Source organism: Parus major, chromosome 1 (genome assembly GCF_001522545.3).
Source record: "Parus major isolate Abel chromosome 1, Parus_major1.1, whole genome shotgun sequence".
NCBI classification, from domain to species: Eukaryota; Metazoa; Chordata; class Aves; order Passeriformes; family Paridae; genus Parus; species Parus major.
In genome coordinates this window covers 67,764,513-67,788,530 of record NC_031768.1, presented here as the reverse complement: position 1 = coordinate 67,788,530, position 24,018 = coordinate 67,764,513, and the positions used below count along the sequence as shown (strand labels likewise).

The following is a 24,018-nucleotide window of genomic DNA, read 5'->3' as shown; positions in this document are numbered from 1 at the left end:
GGAGGAAAGGGAAATTTGTGGTAGTCCAGGGTACATCAGCCTGCACCATATGCCCCTACAGGAGTCAGGTAGCCTTTAGGGCTGGAGAGGGCACATGAAGGAAGATTAGGCCATGGTGTTGTCCTGCTGCTGCTCCTTCAGGCATTTAGTGAGTCATGTGTGGATTAGCAATACTCAGCAAGCAGTCCCTAGAAAAGTTTACTCTAGAAAAGGTCTCTCCAGCCCTCCAGTAATGCTTTTCTGCAGGCTGTGCTGTTTTCTCATCCTTTACTTGTGGGATTCCCTAATGCAGAACTCCCCAGTTCACCATCAATTACATTTTCTGTGGGAAAGGGGATTAATTTTGAACAGCATAACCTGCAGTGACAGTAAAATACAGTGTGGAGACAGGATGAGGCAATACCTCAGCTGGGAGCTGTGGCAGCTGGTTCAGCACAGCATTCAGCAAGATTTGTTCCCATTTACAGGGAAATTTGAGAACTCTGATGATTATTTTGCTGAACAGATGCTTTAGTAAGTGGATGTAGAGAAAAGAGCCTCTTTGCAACTGAGGCTTATTATCTCTGCTCCTTCCAATGTGCTACTCTTGGAGCTAAGCCAGCATTTGGAAATACTGGGAAAAAGAAAATCCCAAACAACAGCCTATATAATTCCTGGTCATTTAGCTGCTTTTGCTCATTAACCACATACAAGTGCACAGTCCTGTTCCTGCCCTTCATCACAGTAAAACACTGGGTCTGCTGTGGCCCAAAGGCACATCTGCTTTCCATTTCAAGATATACCTTTGTAAGTGCCAGAACACCTACATGACATCTCCAAATTCTCTGGGGTGTCACAAGGGAGCAAGAAGGCATTTCAAACACAGGGTCAGCCTTGGCTCCTTGGCAGCTGAAAGGGAGGCTGGAAATGAAGGTGGCATAGCTACTATTTGTGAGAAATATTGAAGAAGCAGAGAGAGAGCCCATGATGGTGATTCCTCACTCAACATTTCAAAACAGGGCCAGAATCTATGTGCTGGTCTAACAAAATAAACTGGGACAGACCAGAATATCTGAGAATCAGGAGTATCCTTTACGTTTACCTGAATAGACAGGAAAACACAACCTAAAACTGATGTCTCCACCATTAAGTGTGAGTTATTGCTATCCCTGGTGCACAATATTTTGGTTCTTTATTAAAGGTTGGGAAATTCAATAACCAAGCTCACACAGAGATAAGGTTACCCCGCTATCTTGTTTTCTTTCAAAAGTGTTGAATTCAGCAAAATTCAAACTGCTGGAAAACCAAGGACTAAGGTGATAAAGTATGTCAAATTCAAAACTCGGGGAAAACAAGGCACCTGAGGCTGTGAAACAGGCCTGTAAACATCTTACTGGTGTTCTAATACTGATGTCCTCAAACTCTGCCCTTGAACTGTGCTGAATAAAAACTACCTGTGCTTGGCACAGGATTAATTTCAATTAATTACGGCTTAAAGTTGAATGTCTGGTCTAAGCCTGTCATTTAAGCCGACATTGTCAGCAGAAGTGAGAAGAGTCTCCAGAGGCCAGTCTACCTCAAGAGAATGCAGCAGCACTCTGAGGCTGCTGCTGGGCATTATCTGCCCTGGTGGGTGACTCTTTCCATAACCGAGGAATCATAATCCTAGAGGCTGGATGTCAGGCTGTAATGTCTGGAAAATGTACATCATCCCATCTTGCACTCCTCCTTCACCACTAGACTGATCACTCATACCACAATTCCAGGCAACTTTCTGTGCTGGGTGCTCCTCAAGTGTCACCAGCACTTTCTCTAACGTCTGGTAACGCTGGCTCCTTGGGGGACAAAAGTTGTGGGGGCACCACTGAGGAAAACATCTATTTGTGCTGAACAAAACTAAGACCCTCCTCCTCAGTTATAAGGAAGGGCTGGTTCAGCTCTGCCCCTGCTCAATGCTCTGCTGATGGCCCCAGGTATTTCACCAGTATGATGTGGTGCTCTGAGTCAGATCTCTAAGTCTTCAGCTGAAGTCAAGAAAACCACCTCCACCTATCCTCAAATTTTAGAAGGTGTTCCATAGACTAACAAAGAACGAACTATCTTGGATAAGGTGCTGAGTGCCTTTCAGACTTAACAATCCTTCTTTTGCTGCAGGTTGAAAAGAATTTAAAGCTGGAAGAAAAGATCACTATGCTGCAACAGCAGAATGAAGAACTCAGAGCCAGGATTGAGCAAAATACTGTCATAACAAGGTTTGAGCTGGTATTTGTAATCTGAGCTTGAAAGGAGGCCCCAGGTCTTAATTGTCAGAGGCTGACACTTACTTCAGAAGGGAAAAAACTTATTTCCTCCTGAAAATGTATTTGTGTTCTGCTCTGCTTGTTTTATTAAAAAAATATTTTTATATTGGGGTTTGCTTCCTTTAACATAAGGAAGGCCATGTATATCTGTCTGTGTATTTCCATGATTTTGACATGCTGCTGAGAACAAGCTTGCCAGTGGTTCTGATCTCAGTATCAGTGCCCTGAGACCCATTAGTCAGTGGGTAATGAGGATGTGAAATGGGGAAGTCTTAGGAAAGACATCCTAACGATGTCATTGTCACGCAGGCAGGATTAACCTTTGGCAGATTTGTTCATCAGCACTGCAGTTTTGCAACCTGTCACAACATTACAAGGGTGACAAGGCTCCTCCTTAGATGACATATAAACAGCAGGGTAAGACAGCACCTGTCCCAGAGTTTATCTCACGCTGTAATGCTGGAGACCGCAGTTGGAGCCAGGAAGAAGGGGTGCCAGAGGGACAAACTAGAGCTGGTCTTGTCCCAGCACTGCAGCTACCCAGCTGTCATCACATCCAGAAACGATGCCACGGGCCAAAAATTTAATTTTTAGCCAATTTTATTAACTGTCAGTGCCTCATCTCTCATTTTAGTTTTTGTCTTTCTCATGCCTCATTTCTGAATGACTCAGCCTTTTGAAATTGTCTCCAGCATGTAGATATTCTTAAAAGGCAGCATTGCTTGTACTAACATTCAGGTCAGGGTGAGGATTATGTTTTCTCTCACCTGATTGTAAAATACCTGTAGTACACATCTCACTGTCTGAGGTGGGTGTCCACAGCATTTCTGTGCTGGGGGAGGAAAACTGGGTATTTTTAAGGTCTGGTTCACCAGACCGGTTTGAGACACCTGCTTTTGGGCTGGGTGAATTGTGGCCTGGAAGTGGCAGTGTCTCTCCACGCCTGACAGCAGCCAGGGTGCCTGGTTCAGTGCTTGGCATCTCTGCATTGCAGCTCCCTGTCTCTGACTGGGCAAACAGCACCCTCCCTCCACTCCCTGCTGGCATCCAGCTGCAGCACTTTGCTTGTTGCCTGCAACTGTGTAGGTACTGCCTTCCAAAACACCTTTTAGGAGAGATTCTGAATTCGAGGTCAGCTGGGAAATCAACTTCAAGGAGAATAATTTTCAACAAGTGACTCTTTGGGGATAGCTGTGGGGCAGCTACAGGGACAGCCAGGGCTTTAAAGTTGGAGTTCTTAAAGCATGCATTTTCCTGGCACCACCCCGACTGCTGATTTCTGTTGTGCTGGCACTGCCTGGGAAGCGCAGAGTGAACCAGCTCAGGGAGCTGCCCCGGATTAGAGCTGTATCTGCCAACTTTCAGTCTGAGTGTCCAAGAGGCTGTGGCAGCCCAGCAGCACTGAGAGAAGGGAGAGGAGACAGAGCACAGCCAGTCTCTGCAGCAGCGTCAGGAGGGCGTCCCAGAGGCACTGGGGTGTGCGGGGTGCACCACAGAGATATTTCCAATTAAGGACAAGGGCAGGTACAAAGGGAAGGACAAAAGCCTTTCAGGTAGATCATGACCCAGTTTTGGATGCGGGAACTCCACAGAGCCCCTGCTGGGACTTCCCCAAGCACTTGAATAAATCATCTGATCTCCCGGCATTTCAGATCCTCCCTCCTAATCAACCAGCATTTTTTTGGTCCTTTGGACTGGGGATGTCTGAAGAATGATAATTTCCAACACCCAAGAGATCAAAGCAACTCTGCAAGGCACTGCTCCACAGTTCAGAACTTTGGGGGACTGGGAGAAGAAAGCGAATTATTCTTGATTACCTGAGCTACATTTCTGTAGGAATTGAGGCTAAAAAAAGCAGAAATTCTTAAAAAATGTCTTTTAAACAAAATCAGAAATGCCAACCCCACCCACTCATAGACTTTTGGTGAGTGGACCAGCAGTCCATGACATGACATGCTACAGCCTTCAGGCTACATCCAGAAAAGCAGTTGTACAGAATTTTTTGTATGCATCCAAAATCTACACCCAGCTGCTGCTGAACACTGAAAACACCTAGGGGAAGGTTAGGTTCCTCCCTGCTCATTTCTATAAAAATCCTAAATTGCTAGTAAATCAGGTTAGGTGCCTGCCAGAGCTGCAGCAGGTTGATCACATGAGGAGCCAGCTCTTGCCCAAGCACAGTGGGGCTGCAGAAGCCTGGTGCTCCTGCATGCATCCTTTGGGACATAGGTGTTGTCAGCACATGCCCAAAACACATCTCAATCAGGTCCCACAGCCTACTTGCCCTGCCCTGCTTGTTTCAAAACCAGTCACCTGGTTGATGAGTGCAGACTCACTAAGGCTGTGGTGCCCATAGGAGATTTCCATGCCCCAGCTCCAAAAAAGGCACTAAGGTACTGGTAATTCTGGGGAGAATCACCTCCCTGGTCATTACTGGTGAAGTTTCTCTAGTGTTGCAGTCAGGAATAGAGGCTATTTTGGGACCAAGGAGGAAGAAGCTGGAGAAGGACCCATAACTTCATGATGTTTTAGAGAGTAGAGGGAAAGCCTCAAAGCTGAGCTATGTCCTGCAGCAGGGCATCAGCTGAAATTCAGAGCATGGAAAGACCAGACTGCTTTCCCTTTGCATACAGTAACAGCGAGTTGAAAAACCATAGAAGCAACTGCTGCTTCCCGTTTTTGCACTTACTCTGACACTCCACAAGTGCCACAAGGCCAGAGAGAAAGGCTGGGGCTCATCCCACCTAAGTTTTGGCAGCTGAGATGCCTCAAAGAGATGTAGAGCAAAGATGCAGATGCATCTGGAAGCAGAATCGGACACTGGGGGAAGCTGTGACTTGTGGAGATGACTTTCTCACCCAGCAGTGAAAAGATCTGGGGACAGCTGTGCCACAGCTTCTGCAGCTCAGCTGCAGCCTTAGGGGCAGGGGTAGGGGCAGGGGTAGGGCAGGGGCAGGGGCAGGGGAGGAGGTGCTCAATGTCCTGCTTTTCCCTGGCTGCATGAATGCCACCGTCTTTGCCCTGGACTGCCTTACATGTTGTCCTGCTTCTCTCTCCAGGCAACTGTCGGAGGAGAATGCAAATCTTCAAGAATATGTTGAGAAAGAAGTGGAGGAGAAGAAGAAGCTCAGCAGGACTAACGAGGAGCTCCTCTGGAAGCTGCAGGAGGGAGATGCTGTGAGCCCCGTCAAACTCCCACCCGCACCATCCACTCCTTTTTATCGCTGCTCATCAGGGAACTCCTCTCCAGCAAAAGTCAGAACCTTGAGGCGATGAATCGGCAGCCGTGTGCCAACGGCTCCCTGCCTTTTATGCATTTCCAACCTACAAATTGTTACCATCCAAGGAAGTACTACCATCAACAGGCGCCCAGGGTTCATGGCTGCAAGCATGTTCTGTAGCCGCATAGCTTTACACTAGGCAGGATACTCTTACAGTCTCCATATAGAAACTCTTGGTTCTGACATGTTGATTAGGGTAGCAAAAACGATAGCCAAGAACTAGAACAGCAGAAAGTTAGGATAGCAAAAGGTTTAGTTTGTTGTGTGAACATTTTAAGTATGGCTAGAGCCAAAAGTTGGGAAATGCTCTATTAGTGGTTCATCAGAATGAACTTTTGCTGCAGTATTTCAGGTTAGCTACAAATAGAGTTCAAGTTGTGAATATTTCTGTATATGTGTCTGTGTTTATATACATGTACGTATTGTACCTTTATACCTATATATAGACGCACACACATATCTATGTAGTTGCAGATGTTCTGAATTACATTTTTTATATTATTGGATACTACTAAGTGCTGATATATTTTCATTACAGTCAGCAGTTTTCTAACTCGTGCCTAAGACTTGTATCTAAACAAAATGCATTTCTGTTTAGCCTCCCAGGAATATTTATACCCAACCTAGAAGAAAGTTAAACCGAAGTAGAAGCGCCTTCCAAGTGACCACCAAGTGGTACTCTATGTAACATGAACACCAGCGAATTTGAAATTCTAAGACAGTACTGCCTTCAAAACCATCACCTTTGCATTGAACACCAGAAAATATATGCATACCATCCACTGCTTTTTAACTCCTAGCATTGATATTGTAAGTGGAGATAGGCTAGAGATGAGAAAACTGAGAGTTTTAGCAAATTTGGTAGAGGTTACTGGTTAACATGGTTCAACTTTTGTGTCTTTGTTTCAATCCTAGTCAGATCTTACCTTGTTTTACCTTGTCGTGGTTAGGATGCAATCAAAATCTCTGGCTGTAGGTTTCTGTCCATTCTGTTTTATTTCAAGTCCCAGAAGCAAGGAGAAATAAGTTGTTTATCCTTGGCCTTTGCTGGATGAGAGTTTTCCAGTAGTAAGATGAGATCCTGGGCATTTGCTAGGGCTCTAGTTTCCTTCCACCTCAAATGCCAAATAGAGCATAGCTGACTTCATAGGTGCAGATGAGGTCAAAATTTCTTTCCTTCCACACATCTGCTTTATTTCACATTGCTACAGCTTACCCAGAGTTACAGAGCACTTTGAAGATTCATGGAAATGACTGGCTAAACTACCTTTAACTTTCCCATCTAGAAGCAAAAATGTTCACCCAGGCTTGGGGTGACCTCCCACCTGAGGGGATGGTGAGGCCGAGGAGTAGTTGGGGTGACACTGTCTGCAGGGCCCTCATGGGCATTTCTAACAAGACAAAAATATCCCTGAGCATAATTTTAAAAAACAAAGAGATCTGTGGGATGCTTTTCTACCCAGCTTAGGTCAAAGAGCCTGCATGCAGGCCTGCTCTGTGCACTGGGGTCAAAGTTAGCAGGGCGACAGCACCTGGAAGAAATCCCTGAGGTGCAGGAGTGCTGCAGGGAGGGTCGCTTTCTCACCTGGGTGTGTGGTGGCACCAGCAGGTCTTGCACCCACAAGGGTGGCATTGCATAGCCCTTCCATCTTGCTTGAGTGGGAGCTGTGCTTCAGCTTTCCTGGGAAATACTCAGGATTCACAGACTGCAGCTTAGATACAGCTCCAACCACCATCAAAGCACCTGTGGCTTGTTCCACAGTGTTAAAAAGAAAGATGATTTTTTTTCTCCTTTTTAGAGAAATTTATTTTTGTAGCAGCTTTTGCATGGTACTGTGATACTGAGTAAATTGAGCATCTTGTTAGAGTAGATCATGCCACACCAGCTACTACTGTTGGAATGCATTGCTAGATGTTAGTGTGTCCAGCAAGTACAACCTTAAAGATAGATACATAGCACACACATGCACACAAAGCCCCTTCTTGCCAAGTACAACTTTAATCATTTTGATACTTGCTAACTGCACAGCTATTTGCAACACCTACAGCATTGTCATCTTTCATTCCACCAATTCTGATTAGAATATAGAACATCAGAATCCAGTAATTCTGATACAGTGAGATCACAGACTCATAGGGTGGATTTGGGTTAGAAGGGAACTTTAAGACTTATCTAGTCCAGTCCCCAGTGCCATGGGCAGGGACACTTTCCACTAGACCCGGTTGCTCAGAGCTTCATCCAACCTGGCCTTGAACACTTCCAGGAATGGTGTATCCAAACTTCTCTGGGCAATCTTTTCCAGTATCCTACCACTCTCATTGTAAAATTTCTCTTCCTTATGTCCAATCTAAACCTGTCCTCTTTCAGTTTAAAACTGTTGTCCCTTGTCCTACCACTACAGGCCCTGGTATAAAGTCTCTCTCCATTTTTCTTATAGGCCCCCTTGAGGTTCTGGAAGGCTGCTAAAAGATCTCCCCTGAGCCTTCTCTTCTCCAGGCTGAACAACTCCAAGTGTCTCAGCCTGTCTCCATAGAAGTGGTGCTCCAGCCCTCTAAGATCTTTGTGGCCCTCCTCTAGACCCACTCCAAGATGTCCATGCCCCTCTATCCCCAGAGCTGGATGTAGCACTCCAGGTTGGGTCTCACAAGAGTGGAGTAGAAGGGCAGAATCCCCTCCCTTCCCTGCTGGCCACACTGCTTTGGATGCAGCCCAGGATACAATTGACTTTCTGGTCTTTGAGCACCCTATTGTTGGTTCATGTAGAGCCTCTCATCCACCAGTATTTCCAAGTCCTTCTCAGCAGGGCTGTTCTCAATCTCTTTATCCCCCAGCCTGTATTCATACCAAGGGTTACCCCAGCCTAGGTGCAGGTCCTTGCATTTGGTCTCGTTGAACCTCACAATGTTCATATGGCCCCCACCTCTCAAGCCTGTCCAGATTCCCCTGGATGGCATCCCCTCCTTCCAGTGTGCCAACTGAACCACTCACTTTGGTGTCAACCCACAAACTTGCTGTGGATGTACCTGACCCCATTGTCTGTGTCATTTAAGGTATTACACAGTATTGGTCCCAATACTGACCCCTGAAGGACACCACTTCTTACTGATGGCCATTTGGACACTGAGCTGTTCTGGATGCAACCATCCAGCCAATTCCATATCCAGCTTCTATCCATCAAAGCCATGTCTCCCCAGTTCAGGATGCTGTGTGGGACTATGTCAAAGGCCTTGCAGAGTCCAGGTAGATGACATCAGTTGCTCATCCCTCATTCACCAACACGGTCACACCACTGCAGAACACCATCAGATTAGTCAGTGACTTGTTGGTAGTTTCTAGGATTCTTTTTTACCCTTTGTAAAAATGGTTGAGATGTAAACTGGAGTTGTTACCTTGATGCTACTCTAAATGCACTAAAGCATATTATTGACCCAGGACAGTCTGACTGGACCTCTTGTAATTTGTTCATCTTTCCCCTTTATATCTGGTGCTTTCCTTATCACTTTGTCGATTTAATCTCATATTCAAGAGATGCTTCCAGCAGTGAATTGGGAGTGGGGCTTTTACAGTGGGAAAACTGGGACTGAACCCAGTTCCTTCATCATTTGGTATCATTGCCAATCCCTTTCCCATCTGATTTTTTGCCTCCCAATCCTGCCTCTCACTGGATTCTTCCTTGACTCACCCTCTGGGGCCTGGCCAATCACTAGCAAAGCTGCAGGAAGTTCTGCCTAACCAGAGGGACCCAGCAACCCGTCCCTGTGGGGAGTGTGAAGAGTGGCTCCTTCTGGTCCATGCCCAGAAACAGACTTTTTTCCACAAAAAAGGTTATTCCTTTTTTATACTTTTCTTCTGTCCTTTCTTCGCCTCTGCATGCTGAAGTAGGTGCAAAAGAAAAGCCCAGGTCACTCGGACAGTGGGAGGAAGGGACCAGCCCCTTAATGGGGCAGCCATTCCCAGGGAATGAAGATCCCTGGACGCATGGCCAAGCTGGTAAGCCCTGCTCTTGCCAGGGAGCTCCAACCATGCCAGGTGAGCTTAGCATTCCCAGCATGGTAGGGGCCGTAGCTCTAGCCCATGCACCTTGGCCATCCCTGTTCAAAGACAAGCAAGGGGAAGTGTTTGCTTTTGCAGGGCTGGAAACTTCCCCAATGCCATGGCCACTGTGGGGACTTTCCCATTTAGAAATAGGATGGCCTTTGTCAATAGAGGGAATGTAGCCAGCGCTAAGCAGAAAGGGTTTTATAACTCTGTCTTTAAGGAAGCAGTTTGATTTTGTTAATCTTTACTCAATGCAGAAGAGTGTAGCAGCAATAAAACCAGTCTACAGCTGCTCCCAAGGGGTTCCAGAGACGAGCACTGGGAGCAGGTATCAGCCATGGGATGGCAGGAGAGCCAGCAGCAAGCAGGGGGAATGGAAAACTCCTTTTTATTGTGGGAAGGTACCATTTCACCCTACTGGGATTGCACCTCCAGTGACTGCTGGCACAGATGGGTCGACTCAGTTGATGCACAGCAGCAAAGGCTTGTGGTGGTGGCAGGGGGGGGAGGAAAGGAAAAACTATCAAGTGCAAAATCAGGTATTTTGTCTCTGCACTGATGGTGGTTGTGTCCCATGGACACTCTGAGGAGCCTCTGTACAGTTTCCCATGCAGCAGGAGTTCTGTGGTCCCGTTTATTATGTGGCTAATGGTTACAGGAAGAGTTTGTATTATTTCAAGTATGATGTACAGATAAGTGTAATATATTCCTGATAATAAACCCATGCGCCAGTGCACCTGTGGGCTGACGCATACAGATCAGCAGGTCCTGCTGTGTTTTCTGTGCACACAGAAACTGGGATGAATGGGAAACAAAGCAAAACCCCCTGCATTAGAAGGTTACCCCATTAAGGTAAAGAAGCTTCCTGGAAGCAGGGCTGGTCAGCTGCGTTACGTAACAAAGGCTCACATGCTATGAGCTTCCATGGACTCATTTTCTAGGATGCTTCCCGTATGACTGGGGCTCCCAGAACAGTGATTGTGAACGTTTCCATTAAAGTGCCATGCTGCAGCATACGGTAATGGGAACATTTCTGCCAGTGATTCAGGCTCATCAGCAAACACCTGAACTCCTCAATGTTCCAGTTCACTCAGTTTCAACATCCCATCCCCTGCCCCCTTCACCTTGCCCTCCTGCTGAGAGCCACAGAACTTCTCAGGCTTTGCCACAAGGATTAAAAAGGGACCAGGTCATATACCACCTTGGGAATGTGCCTGACAACATCCTCCTGAAAGACTTTTCACCAGGCTTGCTCAACACAGATGAAGCTTTGGCAAGGACACAAGCTTCATGTTTTCATTGAACAGAAGCTGGTAGCCAGGTAGGAAAAACATCCTTATATTTTTAGTACAATCTGAAACTTTGATCCTGTCTTAGTTTTCATCTTGTTGCCCTCCCACCACATTTACAGTGCCTTTTGGGAAGCTGTGGAGTACGTTGACCTTGCCTGTGTTTAAACAAAATAGACTTCAACTTAATGGCTTTTAATTTCTATATTCATCTCTCCCTGCTTGAATAAGACTTTGTATATGCACAAGGAGCAAAGGCGTGGTGGATGGTCAAGACGCAGCGACTGGAGCAGGCCCCCAACTTCATTCTGTGGGGCAAGGTGCACTCAAAACACCCTGAAGTGCACATCAGAGGCAATGAACACATTGCCTTCACTTCCTCAAATTCCAATCCTGACAAGAAAAGCCTCCCAGTGTACTAGAATTAAAAGATTAAAACCCTTCAGTAGGCAGAAAAGCTATAAAGTCTCTTGGAAACATAAGAAATGGTCCAAAATCCAACCATGTAATCCAGGAGATAGTCTGATTCCCCCTTCTGCTGCATCAAATGCCTGGTGAGACCCTGGGCAAGTCATGCAGGGGTCTGTTCAGTTTGTTCAGTTCTCCAACTCAATGACAGGTACAAAAGCCTGTTGCTTCATCAGCAAGAGCCATGCTGACAAACAAATTAAAGATTGTCCAGTGTTCAGAGGCAGTAGTATGAAGGACACCTAGGAAAGCATCCACTCGCATTGGGAAAGGAGATTTCTGCAGCATCTATCTGGGATGCTCTGGCCACAGAAGTATTTGAGAGCAGGTTAGACAGAGTTTTGAGCAACCCTATCTATCTACTTAAAGATATCCCTGTTGATGTCAGATAAGCTGGACCAAATGATCTTCAAAGGCCCCTTTCCAACCCAAACCATTCCACAGTTCTATGATTTATTTTTCAGTACAAGCTGAAGTGTTAATTTAAATCAGTGGCATTACTTGGGCATGGCTCACCTTCACAGTGCTTTAATAAGCCTTTTTAGGGTAATGGATTAATTTGGCTAGGGAAAGCTGTTAGAGAGAATTAAAGCAAAAAAACACCTTAGAGCCCAAGCCAAGGCATTGCCAATCAAATACAGACCCTGGTCTCAACTCCAAGTTTCCCACCTTTCACTACAGGCAGGCTCTGGAGACAATCTCCAGCCCCAAAGGGAAAGCTCCCCTCAGCAAATCAGACCCTAGAGCTTAATGGTGTTTTCTGGGCTGCAGGCTCTGCCAGGACTGAGAAGCCTGTACACAGCAACACAGCTTCCCCTGAGCAGGGGGCAGACACCAGGCATTGCTCCTGTTAAGAACCTTGTGTCTCTGAGGATCCTCCTGTGCTTCCCTTCCCAGGGCAGGGATGTGCACCACCCACCAATGCCAAACCAAAGTTGCTAATGCCAGGCAGCCAGCACACAAAACTGATGTGGGGGGAGGAACAGAGGGCTCCACTTTCTGTCACAGCTAGCTCGGTTCTGCTGGCCACCCCCACCACTACAGCCACACCAGTGGTGATTTCTGAGGCAAAGAGGCAGAACTGCTCTTTGGAGACACACGTTGTTTTCAAGCCTTTGCAGTACTTGCACCACATGGTTTCCTGACTAAAGTTGGAAATTCCTCTGTGGAGCATACAGTTGGGAGAATCACCTGCTGGTGTTACCTGTGTGCTGGCAAGCAATCACTCACCTGACAATCAGCAACCACAAACTTTGCCAATGTTTCACAGCAGTGACATGCTTTAAAGCACGTGAGTATGTAGCTAAAAAACCCAGTTAAATAAAACAAAAAAGGTAAGACCTGATACTTTAAAGAAGGCAAATCTTGCAGGTGCTTTGTTAGCCTGGTGAAATATAGTGTTTGGTGAGAACCTTTCGTTTTTTTCTGTTTGTATACAGAGGGTACAGCTCATATAGGGTGAAGGATGGATCCTGGTCTATGCCTGACAGTAGCACTGCAAAATCTGCTCCATAATCAAGTAGAATATCTGTGGGGAGGTAATTCCCGGGACTACTGAAAGAAGGACATTTTTGAGGCCTGGTTTCTTAGCAGCATTTGCACACAGAAGCAGTTCTCTTTCTACACACCAGGGAAAAAAAAAAACAAAAAACAGGAGAGGGAGAGAGGGAAGAGCCCCAGATGAGCTGCCAGTGCTGCTGGGAATATGCCAGAGTTGTGTCTTTTTATCTTGTGGTCCCTTTTAACTGTGCTGCTAAACAAACTGCAGGCTGCAGTAACTGTTGGGGAGGCCTGCATTCCACTTCCTTATTCCTGCATAACTGATTACAGGTGTCATCTGGTTCGGGATCCCCACCACAAAGTGTCTTTCACTGCAGCCATTCTTTCAGTCGCCCGTAAGCCAAACAGTCATTTACAGCTGTCTGAGCCAGTGTCTGTGTTTCTCTCCACTTCTGCTGAGGCTGCATAGCTGGCTTCCACACTATGCCATATTCCATAGGTAAAGTAGATGATAAAGCCTGTGGAAGCCAAGGGAGAGGACACTGTTAGCTCTGTAAAGAAACTGAAACGGCAACTCACAGCCACTGACACAAGTTACCCAAGTGTTAGCAGACAGCCACTATCTTCCTTAGGGAAAAGAGCCATTAACACAGGCACCAGTCTTTAAAAGTCAGTCTATCCCAGCCCCTAAGAGGATCCTGATTTGAGCATTTCAGACAATTCAGCCTTATCTACATGGCTGCTGGGAGCATCTTGGGATGAAGCTCAGCTTCTTCAGCTCCAGAAGCACAAGCCCCACCACCTGGACAGCAGCGCAAGGCCATCCAGCAAGAAATGCTCTATGATTTCTTGTTGGCAACAAGACCCATAAAATGGTTCATGGGCTGTTGTGTTGTCTACACAAAGGTTTCAAGACCCTTGAATTTGAAAGAAAACTTGTTACACGCTGGCTAAACGGCTTCAGTCAAGTCACAGGGTTGCCCATGGATGATCAGAGTGCAGAATCCCTCCCTTAAATGCTACAAGAAATTTATTGTTAAAATCTAGCATAGCATTTTTCACTCTAACTCACCTAGGAGCATCCAGATTGCAAACCGAATCCATGTGCCTGCATCTAGCTGCATCATGAGGTAAACATTCACAAAAATACTCCCAACAGGAAGAAAGGGCAAAAAAGGTACCTGAAAAAGAACAGGAGATATGTGACATTTACAAGGATGATTAATGAGCAAGAAAGAACATCACATCCCTTGTAAATGGCAAGTGATAGTTGTTACCAACTCTTCAGCTGCCAGATCTGAGAAAAGGCAAGGTTAAACCCAAAAGGACATCAGTCCACCATAGGAGGGGGATGTGAATGATGCTGTTCACCTGTTTTAAAAGCTTGTTTTGTGGTCTAGAAGGAGGCAGGAGAGAAATTTTAATGGCAATACTAAATGCTGGGCAAAGAAGAGGAGTAAAAACCAAGGACTGTATCATGACAAGCTCATGAAGCTTCATCAATTGAAGACCAAGAGATGAAGGTAAGGGGAATGTCAGAGCAGGAACCTGAGGAACTTCATCCATCAGGTAGCAAGGCAGTGAAGCAATAGAGAGCACATTATCCCAAAGCAATGAAAATCAGCAAATACTGCAGGAGATGACTAGAGCTGTACCAAGAATGCCTTTAGTGGCCTGAGAATCAAAGATGAATGAGACAGCAAAACCGAAATGCAAAAATAATACAAAAAATAGCACTGCAAATATAAAATCAAACAAGGCAAATTATAATAGAAAAGTTTTTGAATATGGTGGAATTAAGTGGAAAGCGAACTTCACTCCTAAGAGAAAAGGAAATTTATGAAAACAAACAGGCTGAAATGTGGGCCTTTCTTGATTTAAGCTTTGCAAAAAAAAAAAAATATGTAAAGTAGCTGCTCAAATCATTAGAGAAAAAGGATAGGTACACAAATTAGAAGAGTATTTTTCTAAATTTTGTAGAAGTGATCTCTGAACTATTAAATAAGCAACTCTGAGAGCTCTTGGTAGACTGGTAATGTCTCTGAAGACTGGAGAATGTAGAAAAATTACGTATTAAAAAAAAATACAGAAAAACAACCGGGAAACAGATAGGTCAGCCTTAGATTTCCAGAGAGATTTTGGACAAAAATCACAGTCAGGTTGTAAATGCCCAAAGAACAGCAAGGAGATAAGAAACAAGGTTGTCCAGCATTGGAACAGGCTACCCAGGGAGGTGGTGTAGTCATCACACCTGGAGGTGTTTAAAAGACATATAGATGTGGCACTGAGGAACATGGTTTAGAGGTGGACTTGGCAGTCCTGGGCTAACAGTTGGACCTGATGATCTTAAAGGTCTTTTCCAACTTAAATGATTCCATGATGCTATGATTACAGATTTAGCTGTGACAGGTATAATCTTAATTTTTCTTGGACAGAGTAGTGGCCAATAGGGGAAAAAAAGGAGGTGAAATATCCTGAGTCAAAGGTGAACAGACCTCCTCAGAAGCATTTTCAGAAAATAAGATCTAGATGAGAGTTCCTAAGTTTTCTGCTTCCAGACATTTCTGTTTCCACCTTTGGGACTATAACCCCAAAATGAGCTGCAAACACAACCTTGGAAAGCTCCGGTTGTATTAAGTTATTAAAATCTGTGAATTTACTGAAAAACTCTAATTGAAGAGCAATTGAAATGAAAGCAGTTTAGAGGATGGAATTATAATCCAAAATTAATGTAATACATTAAGAAACTGTAATAAACCTGAAATCAACATGATAAAGCATGACTTGTAAGGTTACATGGGGAGAAAAGTCCCATCCCAGTGTGTTTAATATAGAAAGGATGGTGTGCTTGGAGAGGACAGGAAAACAGCAAAGTTCCTCATACTTAAGGCTGTTTAAGAGAGAATGGTCATCCCATAGCCTCCATGGGGACTAAGGAGGACATGGAAGTGCACTTTCTCAGAGCCTTAGCTCTTCAGAAACAAGTTTACTTCTTGTGTTCTTTCTCCTCTTGTATCCATGGTCTGATGTGGCCCTTCACAACCATCCCCTTTCCTCTTCCCTGTCCTATAACCATCTACTTTCAAATGCAGGGTCCTGCCCTTCCCTTCCATCCTCTGCACCAGGTTCTGCCTTTCCAGCATCTCCTGGATAGAAAAGTTCACATCATGCCTATATTATATGCATGTCCATTTGGCCAGTGCCCCCCTTCTGATATGGGCCAACACATGCACTTCCTCCTCCAACCACCTCCCAGACACCTCTTTTCTAGCTACATGTCCCAGGACATTCACCTTAAAGGAGAGTTTGGTTTTGCTTTCAGGCTGTTTCCGTATAATGAAGATGATAGTGACAACAAGGATGGCAGCAATAATCTGTACAGTGTTTATCAGAATGTTTGGCTCAAGGGAAGTCAGGATACAGATACCCACAATAAGGAAACCTGTGAACAGACACCAAAGGTTACTGATTTTTTTTTTTTCTAGGGTTTTTTTTTTCTTTGGATACAGGGAAAATCCAAGAACAAATTATAAGCAGGCAAAGCAGAATCTGAAAGCTCACAACAAAACAAAACAGCAACTCACAAAAACCCTAACCATAACAGGTATGCCTTTCCCACTATACACCCCCACACATTCCATCTGTGGATTTATTTTTAAGTCAGAAATTTAATCTTCAATTATTCTGGCCATTACAAGAACTCATCAAAATCACATCAAGAAGGTGAGTTTTCCCAGCAAGGTGAATACAAAGCCCTACCACTAACTCACTGCCCCAAAGACACACTGCCCAGCACTTACCAATGATGAAGGTTGAGACATTCACCACCAAACCAGAGAATTTGGAAGGATCTGAATCTGTGGAACACAGTATGGCTTTGATGGAAAACTTCTCCTCTTCCTCTGGCAGAAACCCAGCCTGCGATTCACTGGTGCTCACAGACTCGTTGTTATCTGTCTCCTCTGTTGACCTAGCCATCTGGTATGCCAAATTAGGCTGCTCAGGCTGGTACCTAGGAAAAGGAAATGACACAAAGAGCTTGTTAGTTTGGCTTTTAAATGAAGGTACCGCTAATTTAAAAGCCACACAGATAGTCATGGCTGCAAGCCGGACCTTTAGAGCACCAGAACAGGTCCATGTCACATCTACACCCTTCTGCTTCAAGGGGAAATTTGAGGAATGATGTCATCATGATGTAAGCAAATATGGCCAGTTCTTATCACCTACAGCTTGGTTGTAATATAACTGCTTTACAATGGACAGTGCTTCCCTTTCATGAACTCTGTCATTCATGTCACCAAGACATGACTGAGTGACAGGAGAAGCAGAGGGACAGACTGATGGTCATAACCAGGCCATTGTGTCACCTGCAGCAGTTCAGCTCCTGCATTTTGGCAAGGAGGTGGCTGAGCTAACAGCTCTGAAGGTACCACACTCTGCAGCAACATTCCTGGTGTCCCATACTCCTCCACCCCAGGCTTTCTGCCAGCTTGTCTGCTGCCACAGGGAAGGAAGAGCTGAAGCAAGAATGGTTGTCACATGTGTGGACAGCACATTCAACAGTGCTGTGACACACAATGTGGATCCATACATTGAAAGCACTCTTCCAGCCTCAGCTCTCTGTTACAGAAGGTTTTGTCAAATTACTTAGCCACAAGTCTGACTAAAGGACTGGGCCACAAAGTCACCTTAAAACTGTTCCTGCGGGGATGCATTCACAATGAGGCATTTGCTAGACATTGAGAATTGTGAAATGCAGTGAAATCCTTGGGTCCAGCCACAGAAATAAACTAGTGGCAAGATCTAACAGCTCTGGAAACAATTCAACTGCTACATCATTAAGCCATTAAGGGGCAGACAAATCAGCTGCTCAGGCCACTACAAAACAGGCTGTCGGCTCTGCCAACCCATGATGGGGGAAATGTCATGCAATAGGTACAGCAGCTTGCAAAAACAAATTAAAAAGCCATCTTTAGCTCTGAGAAAAAGAGTAGGCTGGGAAATCGGGAAACTTAAGATGGACAAGGCAAATCGGCAAGAATTTTCAAGGAGCAGGGAGGAAAGCACAAACACAAAGCAATGGTACTACCAAACAGCACCAGCCCTTCACCTAATGCAAGACTGTTCTTAGTTCAGTGCAGTTGCTGTGAAAGCCTCCAATTCTGAGTAAGTCATTCAGCACACAAAGGTATTTTTCAGTAATATGATCTTCAGACATTTTTTTTTCATTAAACGAGTGCTGTTGTCTGTAAGGCGCCAAGAACTGAAGACCCGAGATTTTTAGCTTAGGTTTAGGAAGCCATGGGAGCTCAGCACGTTTAAAAGACACACACTGATCCTGAAAACACATGCTCTGTTCTTTTCCTGCTGCTAGACTTCATCTCAAATCCCCTTTCAAAAGGAGGACAACCTGAATGATATCCCCACTGGTGGGGATGAGAGTGGTCCAGGAATCTGAAGGCATTCAGGATCACACATCTTTCCTCACTAACTCTTGGTGCATCTCCTGGGGCATTTAGAGCTGACCACAGCAGGACTGGTACAGAACAAGGGTTAGCTAGTTCAAAGGACCTCCCTGTAGATCCAACTAACACAGTACCCCACGAGCTTAAAAGAAACAAGTTCTTCACATGCTTGTAGCTGGAGATGTGCCCACAAAAACTATGAGAACATCTGACTGCTGTGCGGAATTCTCTCTGTGTGCAAGAAGAGACAAAGCTTCTACATTCTTACCTCAGTACCAACACACAGGCTGCTACCAAGGAGTAAGCCAGGAGGGTCCCAATGGACATGAGGTCCACAAGATCTTTCAAGTCAAAGAGAAAGGCCATAACAGCTGTAGGAGGAGAGGAAGGTAAGAGAGAAGAAAAATCAGCAACATGGCAGAACATGCACATTTCAGGAGCGTTAATAACGATGCAGCACACATGACTCTTGCTCAGGACTTGGTAGGGGAGCTCAAGATATCTTAAGACAAGGAGAGGCAGGCCTTGCTGCATGAATACCCTAAGACTCCACAGGCTGTCCCAGCCTCACTAGCTGAAACAACAGAAAATGCTTACTAGAGTAAATTCCAGCCTTGTCCACAAATTCCAGTTTTTATACAGCTATGTTCACCCAACTACCAACAAAAAGCAGGGGTTTAAGCCACAGCTTCATTGTTAGTCCCCCAGTGGAGCTGCAACACTCTTTAAGTCACAATTATCTCTTGGAGGTAGCTACAGGGAACAGAGGATGGGCAACACTTCGCCCGGGTGTCTCAATTCAGCTGGGGTGAAATCAGGCTTGAGCAAGCAATGGAACCAAGCATCCAAGAAGGCATCTTGAAGAAGCAGATATCATCATGGGAATTTCCAGAAAAAGGTTGCCATTCCTTAGGGATTACCCTGCTTACACACCCTCACCAGGTAACCCTGGTTGTACAAGACTTTGTGTAAGGCTTTCAGAAGGCAAGTAAGTGGATAAAAGACACACAGTCAGACATCAGGTGACACCAACAGTCATATGAGAGTGCAGGGACCTCAGGGCTGAGCCTGGCCCAGGCCAGCCTTAAAGCACAACCTGGAGCCCAACAACTAGCCCAACCTTCAAACTCAGCTGGCAAATGCTGTCCCTGCAGCTTCATGTTTGTTTTAGTCATAAACACTATGGACCACTTGGATGAGACTGCAAAGCTTTTTTTATTACTTTATATTGCCCTTTTTCCTACCCCACCATGGTCCAGAGCCAAGAATACCTGAAGAGGAAGTTGTGGGAGAAGGAAGCTGTGAGGAGACTCTGTGAGTCCCAGAAGCAGGAGCTGAGCCCTTTCACAGGAGGACACAACTCCACACCAAAGGGGGCACATTCTTGTACCCAAGGCTCATCCTGCATTTGCAGCAGAAGGTAAAGAGGAAACAGCAAGGCTCTCCTCTTTGCCAGGCATCACGAGGAAGGGGGCTGCTGCAAGAACAGGGTAAGCTGCGCACCCTTGCTGTCTGGGAGGTTTAATTCCCGTATTTCTAGGGGGCCAGGAGAAGGAAGAGGAGAACAGGATAGCTGCCAGCTGTGACTGATTAACAAATGCCAATGGCACAGGGGCCATCTGCCAGTCTCTGGCTGCTCTGGCATCCTCTGCAGAGCTGCCACCCACAGGCAGTGCCGTGTCTTCGGCCAAGCCAGGCCAACAGACACAAGGATGCTGGGGCACCACTGGCTGCTACCTTGCAGGGAGTTAATTACTTTTAAGGCTGGCTGAGCAGATAAAGATAGTTCCTGGCATGAGCAGGATGGCAGCAATGAGCTCTGAGAAAGAGGGACAAGCACACAGCAAGCTACTCATGCTCACCCAGACTCTCCAGGGCATGCCCTGGAAATCCAGGACACCCTCTGGGATGCTGTGTTCTGCAATATATCCAATTAGTAAGTGGGCTAGAGTCAGGTGGACTTATCTGCCCTTAAGATGAGCTTAATCTCCTCTTCACATATTCGTGCAAGTCTTTGGATCTTACCTGCAGTAGCTCCTGATGTCACTGTTGCAACTAAGGGAGTTTTCCTCTTCTCGTTGACTTTAGCCAAAAATTTAAAGAGAAGTCCATCTTCTGCCATAGCATAAATTATTCGAGGCATCGGAAACATGGAGCCAAGGAGACTGCAGACACAGGAAGGAGAAATAATCTACTTATGTCACCTCCTGCTGAGAACAGGCACACAAGTGAAAGCAAGTTTATGGCAGTGTAACTATAGAACAGGTGGCTTTTGTTCACTTCAGCTTCTCCTTCAAGGGCTCCCTCTGAACACCCATGTTACTGATAGCTGGTAACTGAGGTGCAGCTCTACAATTTTGGGTAGCTGAACTTAGCCACAGGGCATAAACCAGCCTGACTTTCAGGCAGTAAAAGAGCTGTAACTTCTATAAGCCTCTGTCAGTTGCTCACCTAATGGAGTATGTCTAAGCTGATCTGAAATAGGTCTTCCAAGTTCAGGAGGTGACATGTTCTGCCTCCAGCCTGCCCTGCTTCCCATCCAGATGGCTGTCCTGCAGGTAATCTGCAGACAGATGGCCCTGGATATGGTAAGCCACATGAGCTCCTGAAGATGTACCCTGCCTTGTCTGACACAAGTCTGCTCTCCACTGAGCAGGCCAGGATGTCTTGCACCCAAACCATGCTTGCATTACACAGTTGCCTCTATGACTTAGTGACTCAATCCAGATTTATATTCCTGAGATGCACCTGATGGGTCTTCTGCTAAGATGGAAATTTCTGAAGTGATACTGGTCACCTGCTTCTCTGGTACCTACCACAGGGTGAAATCCCAGTCCTTTTGAGGTCAGTAGCTCTGAATTTCATCCCTGGTCTCCGCTCCATTTCTTAAAGGAGGTGGAGGTACATGTTTGCCTTGAGAGATACAAAAATGGAGAGCAGTGTCTTACCTCGTAGAAAGTGCACACAAGGAACCGACAGCCACTGCATAATTGGCTCCATCCCAACCCACATATTTAAAGGCATTGGGTAAAGGGCTATTGGTATCCAGCTGGTAGTAAGGCATCATGAGCGTCAGGGCAGCCGACACGCCAAAATAAGCCACAAAGCAGATGAGAAGAGATGCCACAATGCCAATAGGAATGGCCTTCTGAGGGTTTTTTACCTCCTCACCTAGAAGAAAGGAATTTAAATATCAGCTAAATGACAAGCAAGACCTTTATCCCAACCTAGGGCAGGTGTGCTGGCTGGGTCTTTCAAAGGTTTCATGGGCATAGAGGTGCTCTTTGACCATGATGCTGATGGCCTGCTCCATCCACTTGGGATACCACAGCCTGTTTGCTCCCATTTCTGCTGCTCCTGCCACTTCTTCTGACACACATTCATGGAAGCCTTGTAAACCCAGGGACAGAAACAATCTGGATTAAAAACAGTCCTTTCCTCAAAACAGATCATACTTTTATCCTACTCCTTCTATCCTACTGATGGTGCAGGCCCAAGAAGAGTTCAAGGATCACAGATGATGGAACAAGATATTATTGTGCAGTTGTAGGGGAAATCTGTGGATGTCCATTTTAGTAACATCTGCCACTTCCAGAGAAAGGCAGAGTGCCTGAAAGTCATATGGATCTTTGAAAATGCCTTTTAACAAAAGCACCCCCTCTAGTTGTTATGGAAAATTTTCAACAACCAAAAAAGCAGGACAAAACGTGTATAAAAAAAACAAATTTCCTCAAAATTCAGGCACTGATCAATTACTGAACAGATTTGCGCTTTCCTAGTCCTACAGAACTTCTCTGAAAGCAAAAGCTCCGGAGGAACAGCATTTCAGCAGGATGAACTGATAAACACAGATCCATAAATCTACAAGTCAAAAGCAGATGAATGTTTCTCGCAGGAGAGGCTCCAGGGTTAGGTGGAGTAATGGAGCCAACACTTCTCCAACTCCTTGCTTGGAGCAAGATGCACTAATGCTTTATCTGTCTGTGATGATTCCCTTCTCCCTCTGCTTCAACCCTGCTTGTCAAATGTGAAATTAAGGATAATCCTTTCTTCAGGGAATTAAGATTCAACTTAGCCAAAAGAAATATGACTATGGTGATGCCTTCTCTCTCAAAATGAGACCTCTTAACCTTTACAGGTAAAAACTCCTGATTCTGAGGCACAGCTCTTGGGTGCCATTGACTCCCCAGAGGCTTCGTCTTTCTCTGGATCTTTAAAATACTCCAAGCCATCAGAGCTCTTTCAGCTGAAGGCACTGAAGAACTCTGTTCCAGAATAACCTGTTGATTAAAGTTATCATCTGGAGTTAGAGGCTCAAACTCATATCAGGCATGTGAAACTGGGCCTTCCCTGTTTGCCTAGCTGGTAAACTGGGACAAGTTTTCTGTGGAGTTTGACCTGGTTAGTGTCATCACTGACCATCCACAAGCTTGGGCCCTGTAGGCAAAGACAAGAGGAAGCTCATGATTATACAGTTTATCCGTGTGCCACAGCAGCTACAAGTCAGCACTCAGGCACTCAAGGACTTTAACAAATCCAGCACTTTCACTATTAGAAGCAGCTGAGCCAAAAGCCTATTTTGAGCTGAGGTTCAGAGGGACAACAAATGCAGTGTCCTGAATTCCCTGTTATCTGTGCTCTGCAATGTTACTGAAAGTCAATCTACCAGCAGCCAGGTTCACAACAGAATGAAGACATTTTCCTCTTACCTGTAGTAGCAATACAGTCAAATCCCACGAAAGCATAAAAACACGTGGCTGCCCCTGAGAGAACTCCTTTCCATCCATAGGGCATAAACCCTCCAACACCGTAGAGCTTTCCTTCCTGTGTTTGACTGAAAGGCATGGCACTGGGTTAGAAGTGATCCTGCCTAGCTGGGAATCACAAAGCTATTCACACAGCTCATAACCAAATCCAAAGCCAAAGTTTGAAGAAGCAGGCTCTCCCTTTCATATGCTCACACACAAATACCAGGCAAAATGCTACACCCTACCCACTGCTGAGCTTTGGACCGGTCTGAAAGAGCCTGGGGAATGCATGCAATAGAAATGGTTCATGGTTTGTTCCCACCACCTGTTTTGTGCAGTGGATAAAAATAGCATGAATATTAAAAATCCTCTCCTAACATTACTGCATGTGTGTAGACACATACATTCATTTAAACAGAAGCTTTTGGAAAAGCTGAAGATCGAGAAACATGTGAACCACCCACTTTTTACTTCAGATGGACTCAGATAAAGGGTAGCTGAGCAGACATAGAAGTGGAATGCAGGGTGCCATGATTGTTTAAAATCCACCCCATCTTCCATTCTCAACTTCCAAATTCCTTGTGCCAAGCTCATACTCAAACCATGCCTGTGAGAGAGAAGTGGAGCATGGATTCCTGACACACCAAATGCTTTGCTGAGCCTTATCCAAAATTCATTTAAGTCAACAGACAAACACAGGCAGATCCCAGTTCACTCTGGATTGTGACCCCAGATCCATGTGCCTTGTGTTGAGTGACATATAACAAGCATACCCTTCGGTTCCAGTGACTTAGGTCACTTTTTCAGTGAAAAGCCTTTGTAAAGATGAATTAAGGCAGTTAAGTAAGTCCCAAATCTGCAAGTCTTCTCACGTATAAGCATCTGAACTCTCTCATAGAAGCTCTGCTGAGACCTAGATGAAAACTGGCCTATAAAAATAGCACAACCC

General features: G+C 45.4%; 2 protein-coding genes across 10 annotated transcripts in view; one reads left to right on the top strand and one right to left on the bottom strand.

Moving 5' to 3' along the window:
* The window catches only part of MTUS2 (microtubule associated scaffold protein 2), a 256,121-nt gene extending 248,956 nt beyond the window's left edge, over window positions 1-7,165 (top strand). For all 3 annotated transcript variants that reach the window (XM_015627010.3, XM_015627033.3, XM_015627016.3), the window contains 2 exons: window positions 2,134-2,231; window positions 5,339-7,165. In XM_015627010.3, the coding sequence (XP_015482496.1) occupies window positions 2,134-2,231; window positions 5,339-5,555 (315 nt within the window). In that variant the 3' untranslated portion in view covers window positions 5,556-7,165. The remainder of the gene's footprint in view (window positions 1-2,133; window positions 2,232-5,338) is intronic.
* A 2,805-nt stretch (window positions 7,166-9,970) lies between these two features.
* SLC7A1 (solute carrier family 7 member 1) overlaps window positions 9,971-24,018 on the bottom strand; it is a 39,924-nt gene continuing 25,876 nt past the window's right edge. For 6 of the 7 annotated variants that reach the window (XM_015627101.3, XM_015627093.2, XM_033515372.1 and 3 more), the window contains 8 exons: window positions 23,031-23,155; window positions 21,270-21,492; window positions 20,347-20,486; window positions 18,590-18,692; window positions 16,657-16,868; window positions 16,150-16,298; window positions 13,929-14,037; window positions 9,971-13,374 (listed from right to left, as the gene is read on the bottom strand). In XM_015627101.3, the coding sequence (XP_015482587.1) occupies window positions 13,265-13,374; window positions 13,929-14,037; window positions 16,150-16,298; window positions 16,657-16,868; window positions 18,590-18,692; window positions 20,347-20,486; window positions 21,270-21,492; window positions 23,031-23,155 (1,171 nt within the window). In that variant the 3' untranslated portion in view covers window positions 9,971-13,264. The remainder of the gene's footprint in view (window positions 13,375-13,928; window positions 14,038-16,149; window positions 16,299-16,656; window positions 16,869-18,589; window positions 18,693-20,346; window positions 20,487-21,269; window positions 21,493-23,030; window positions 23,156-24,018) is intronic. The other variant, XM_033515376.1, reaches the window with a different exon arrangement.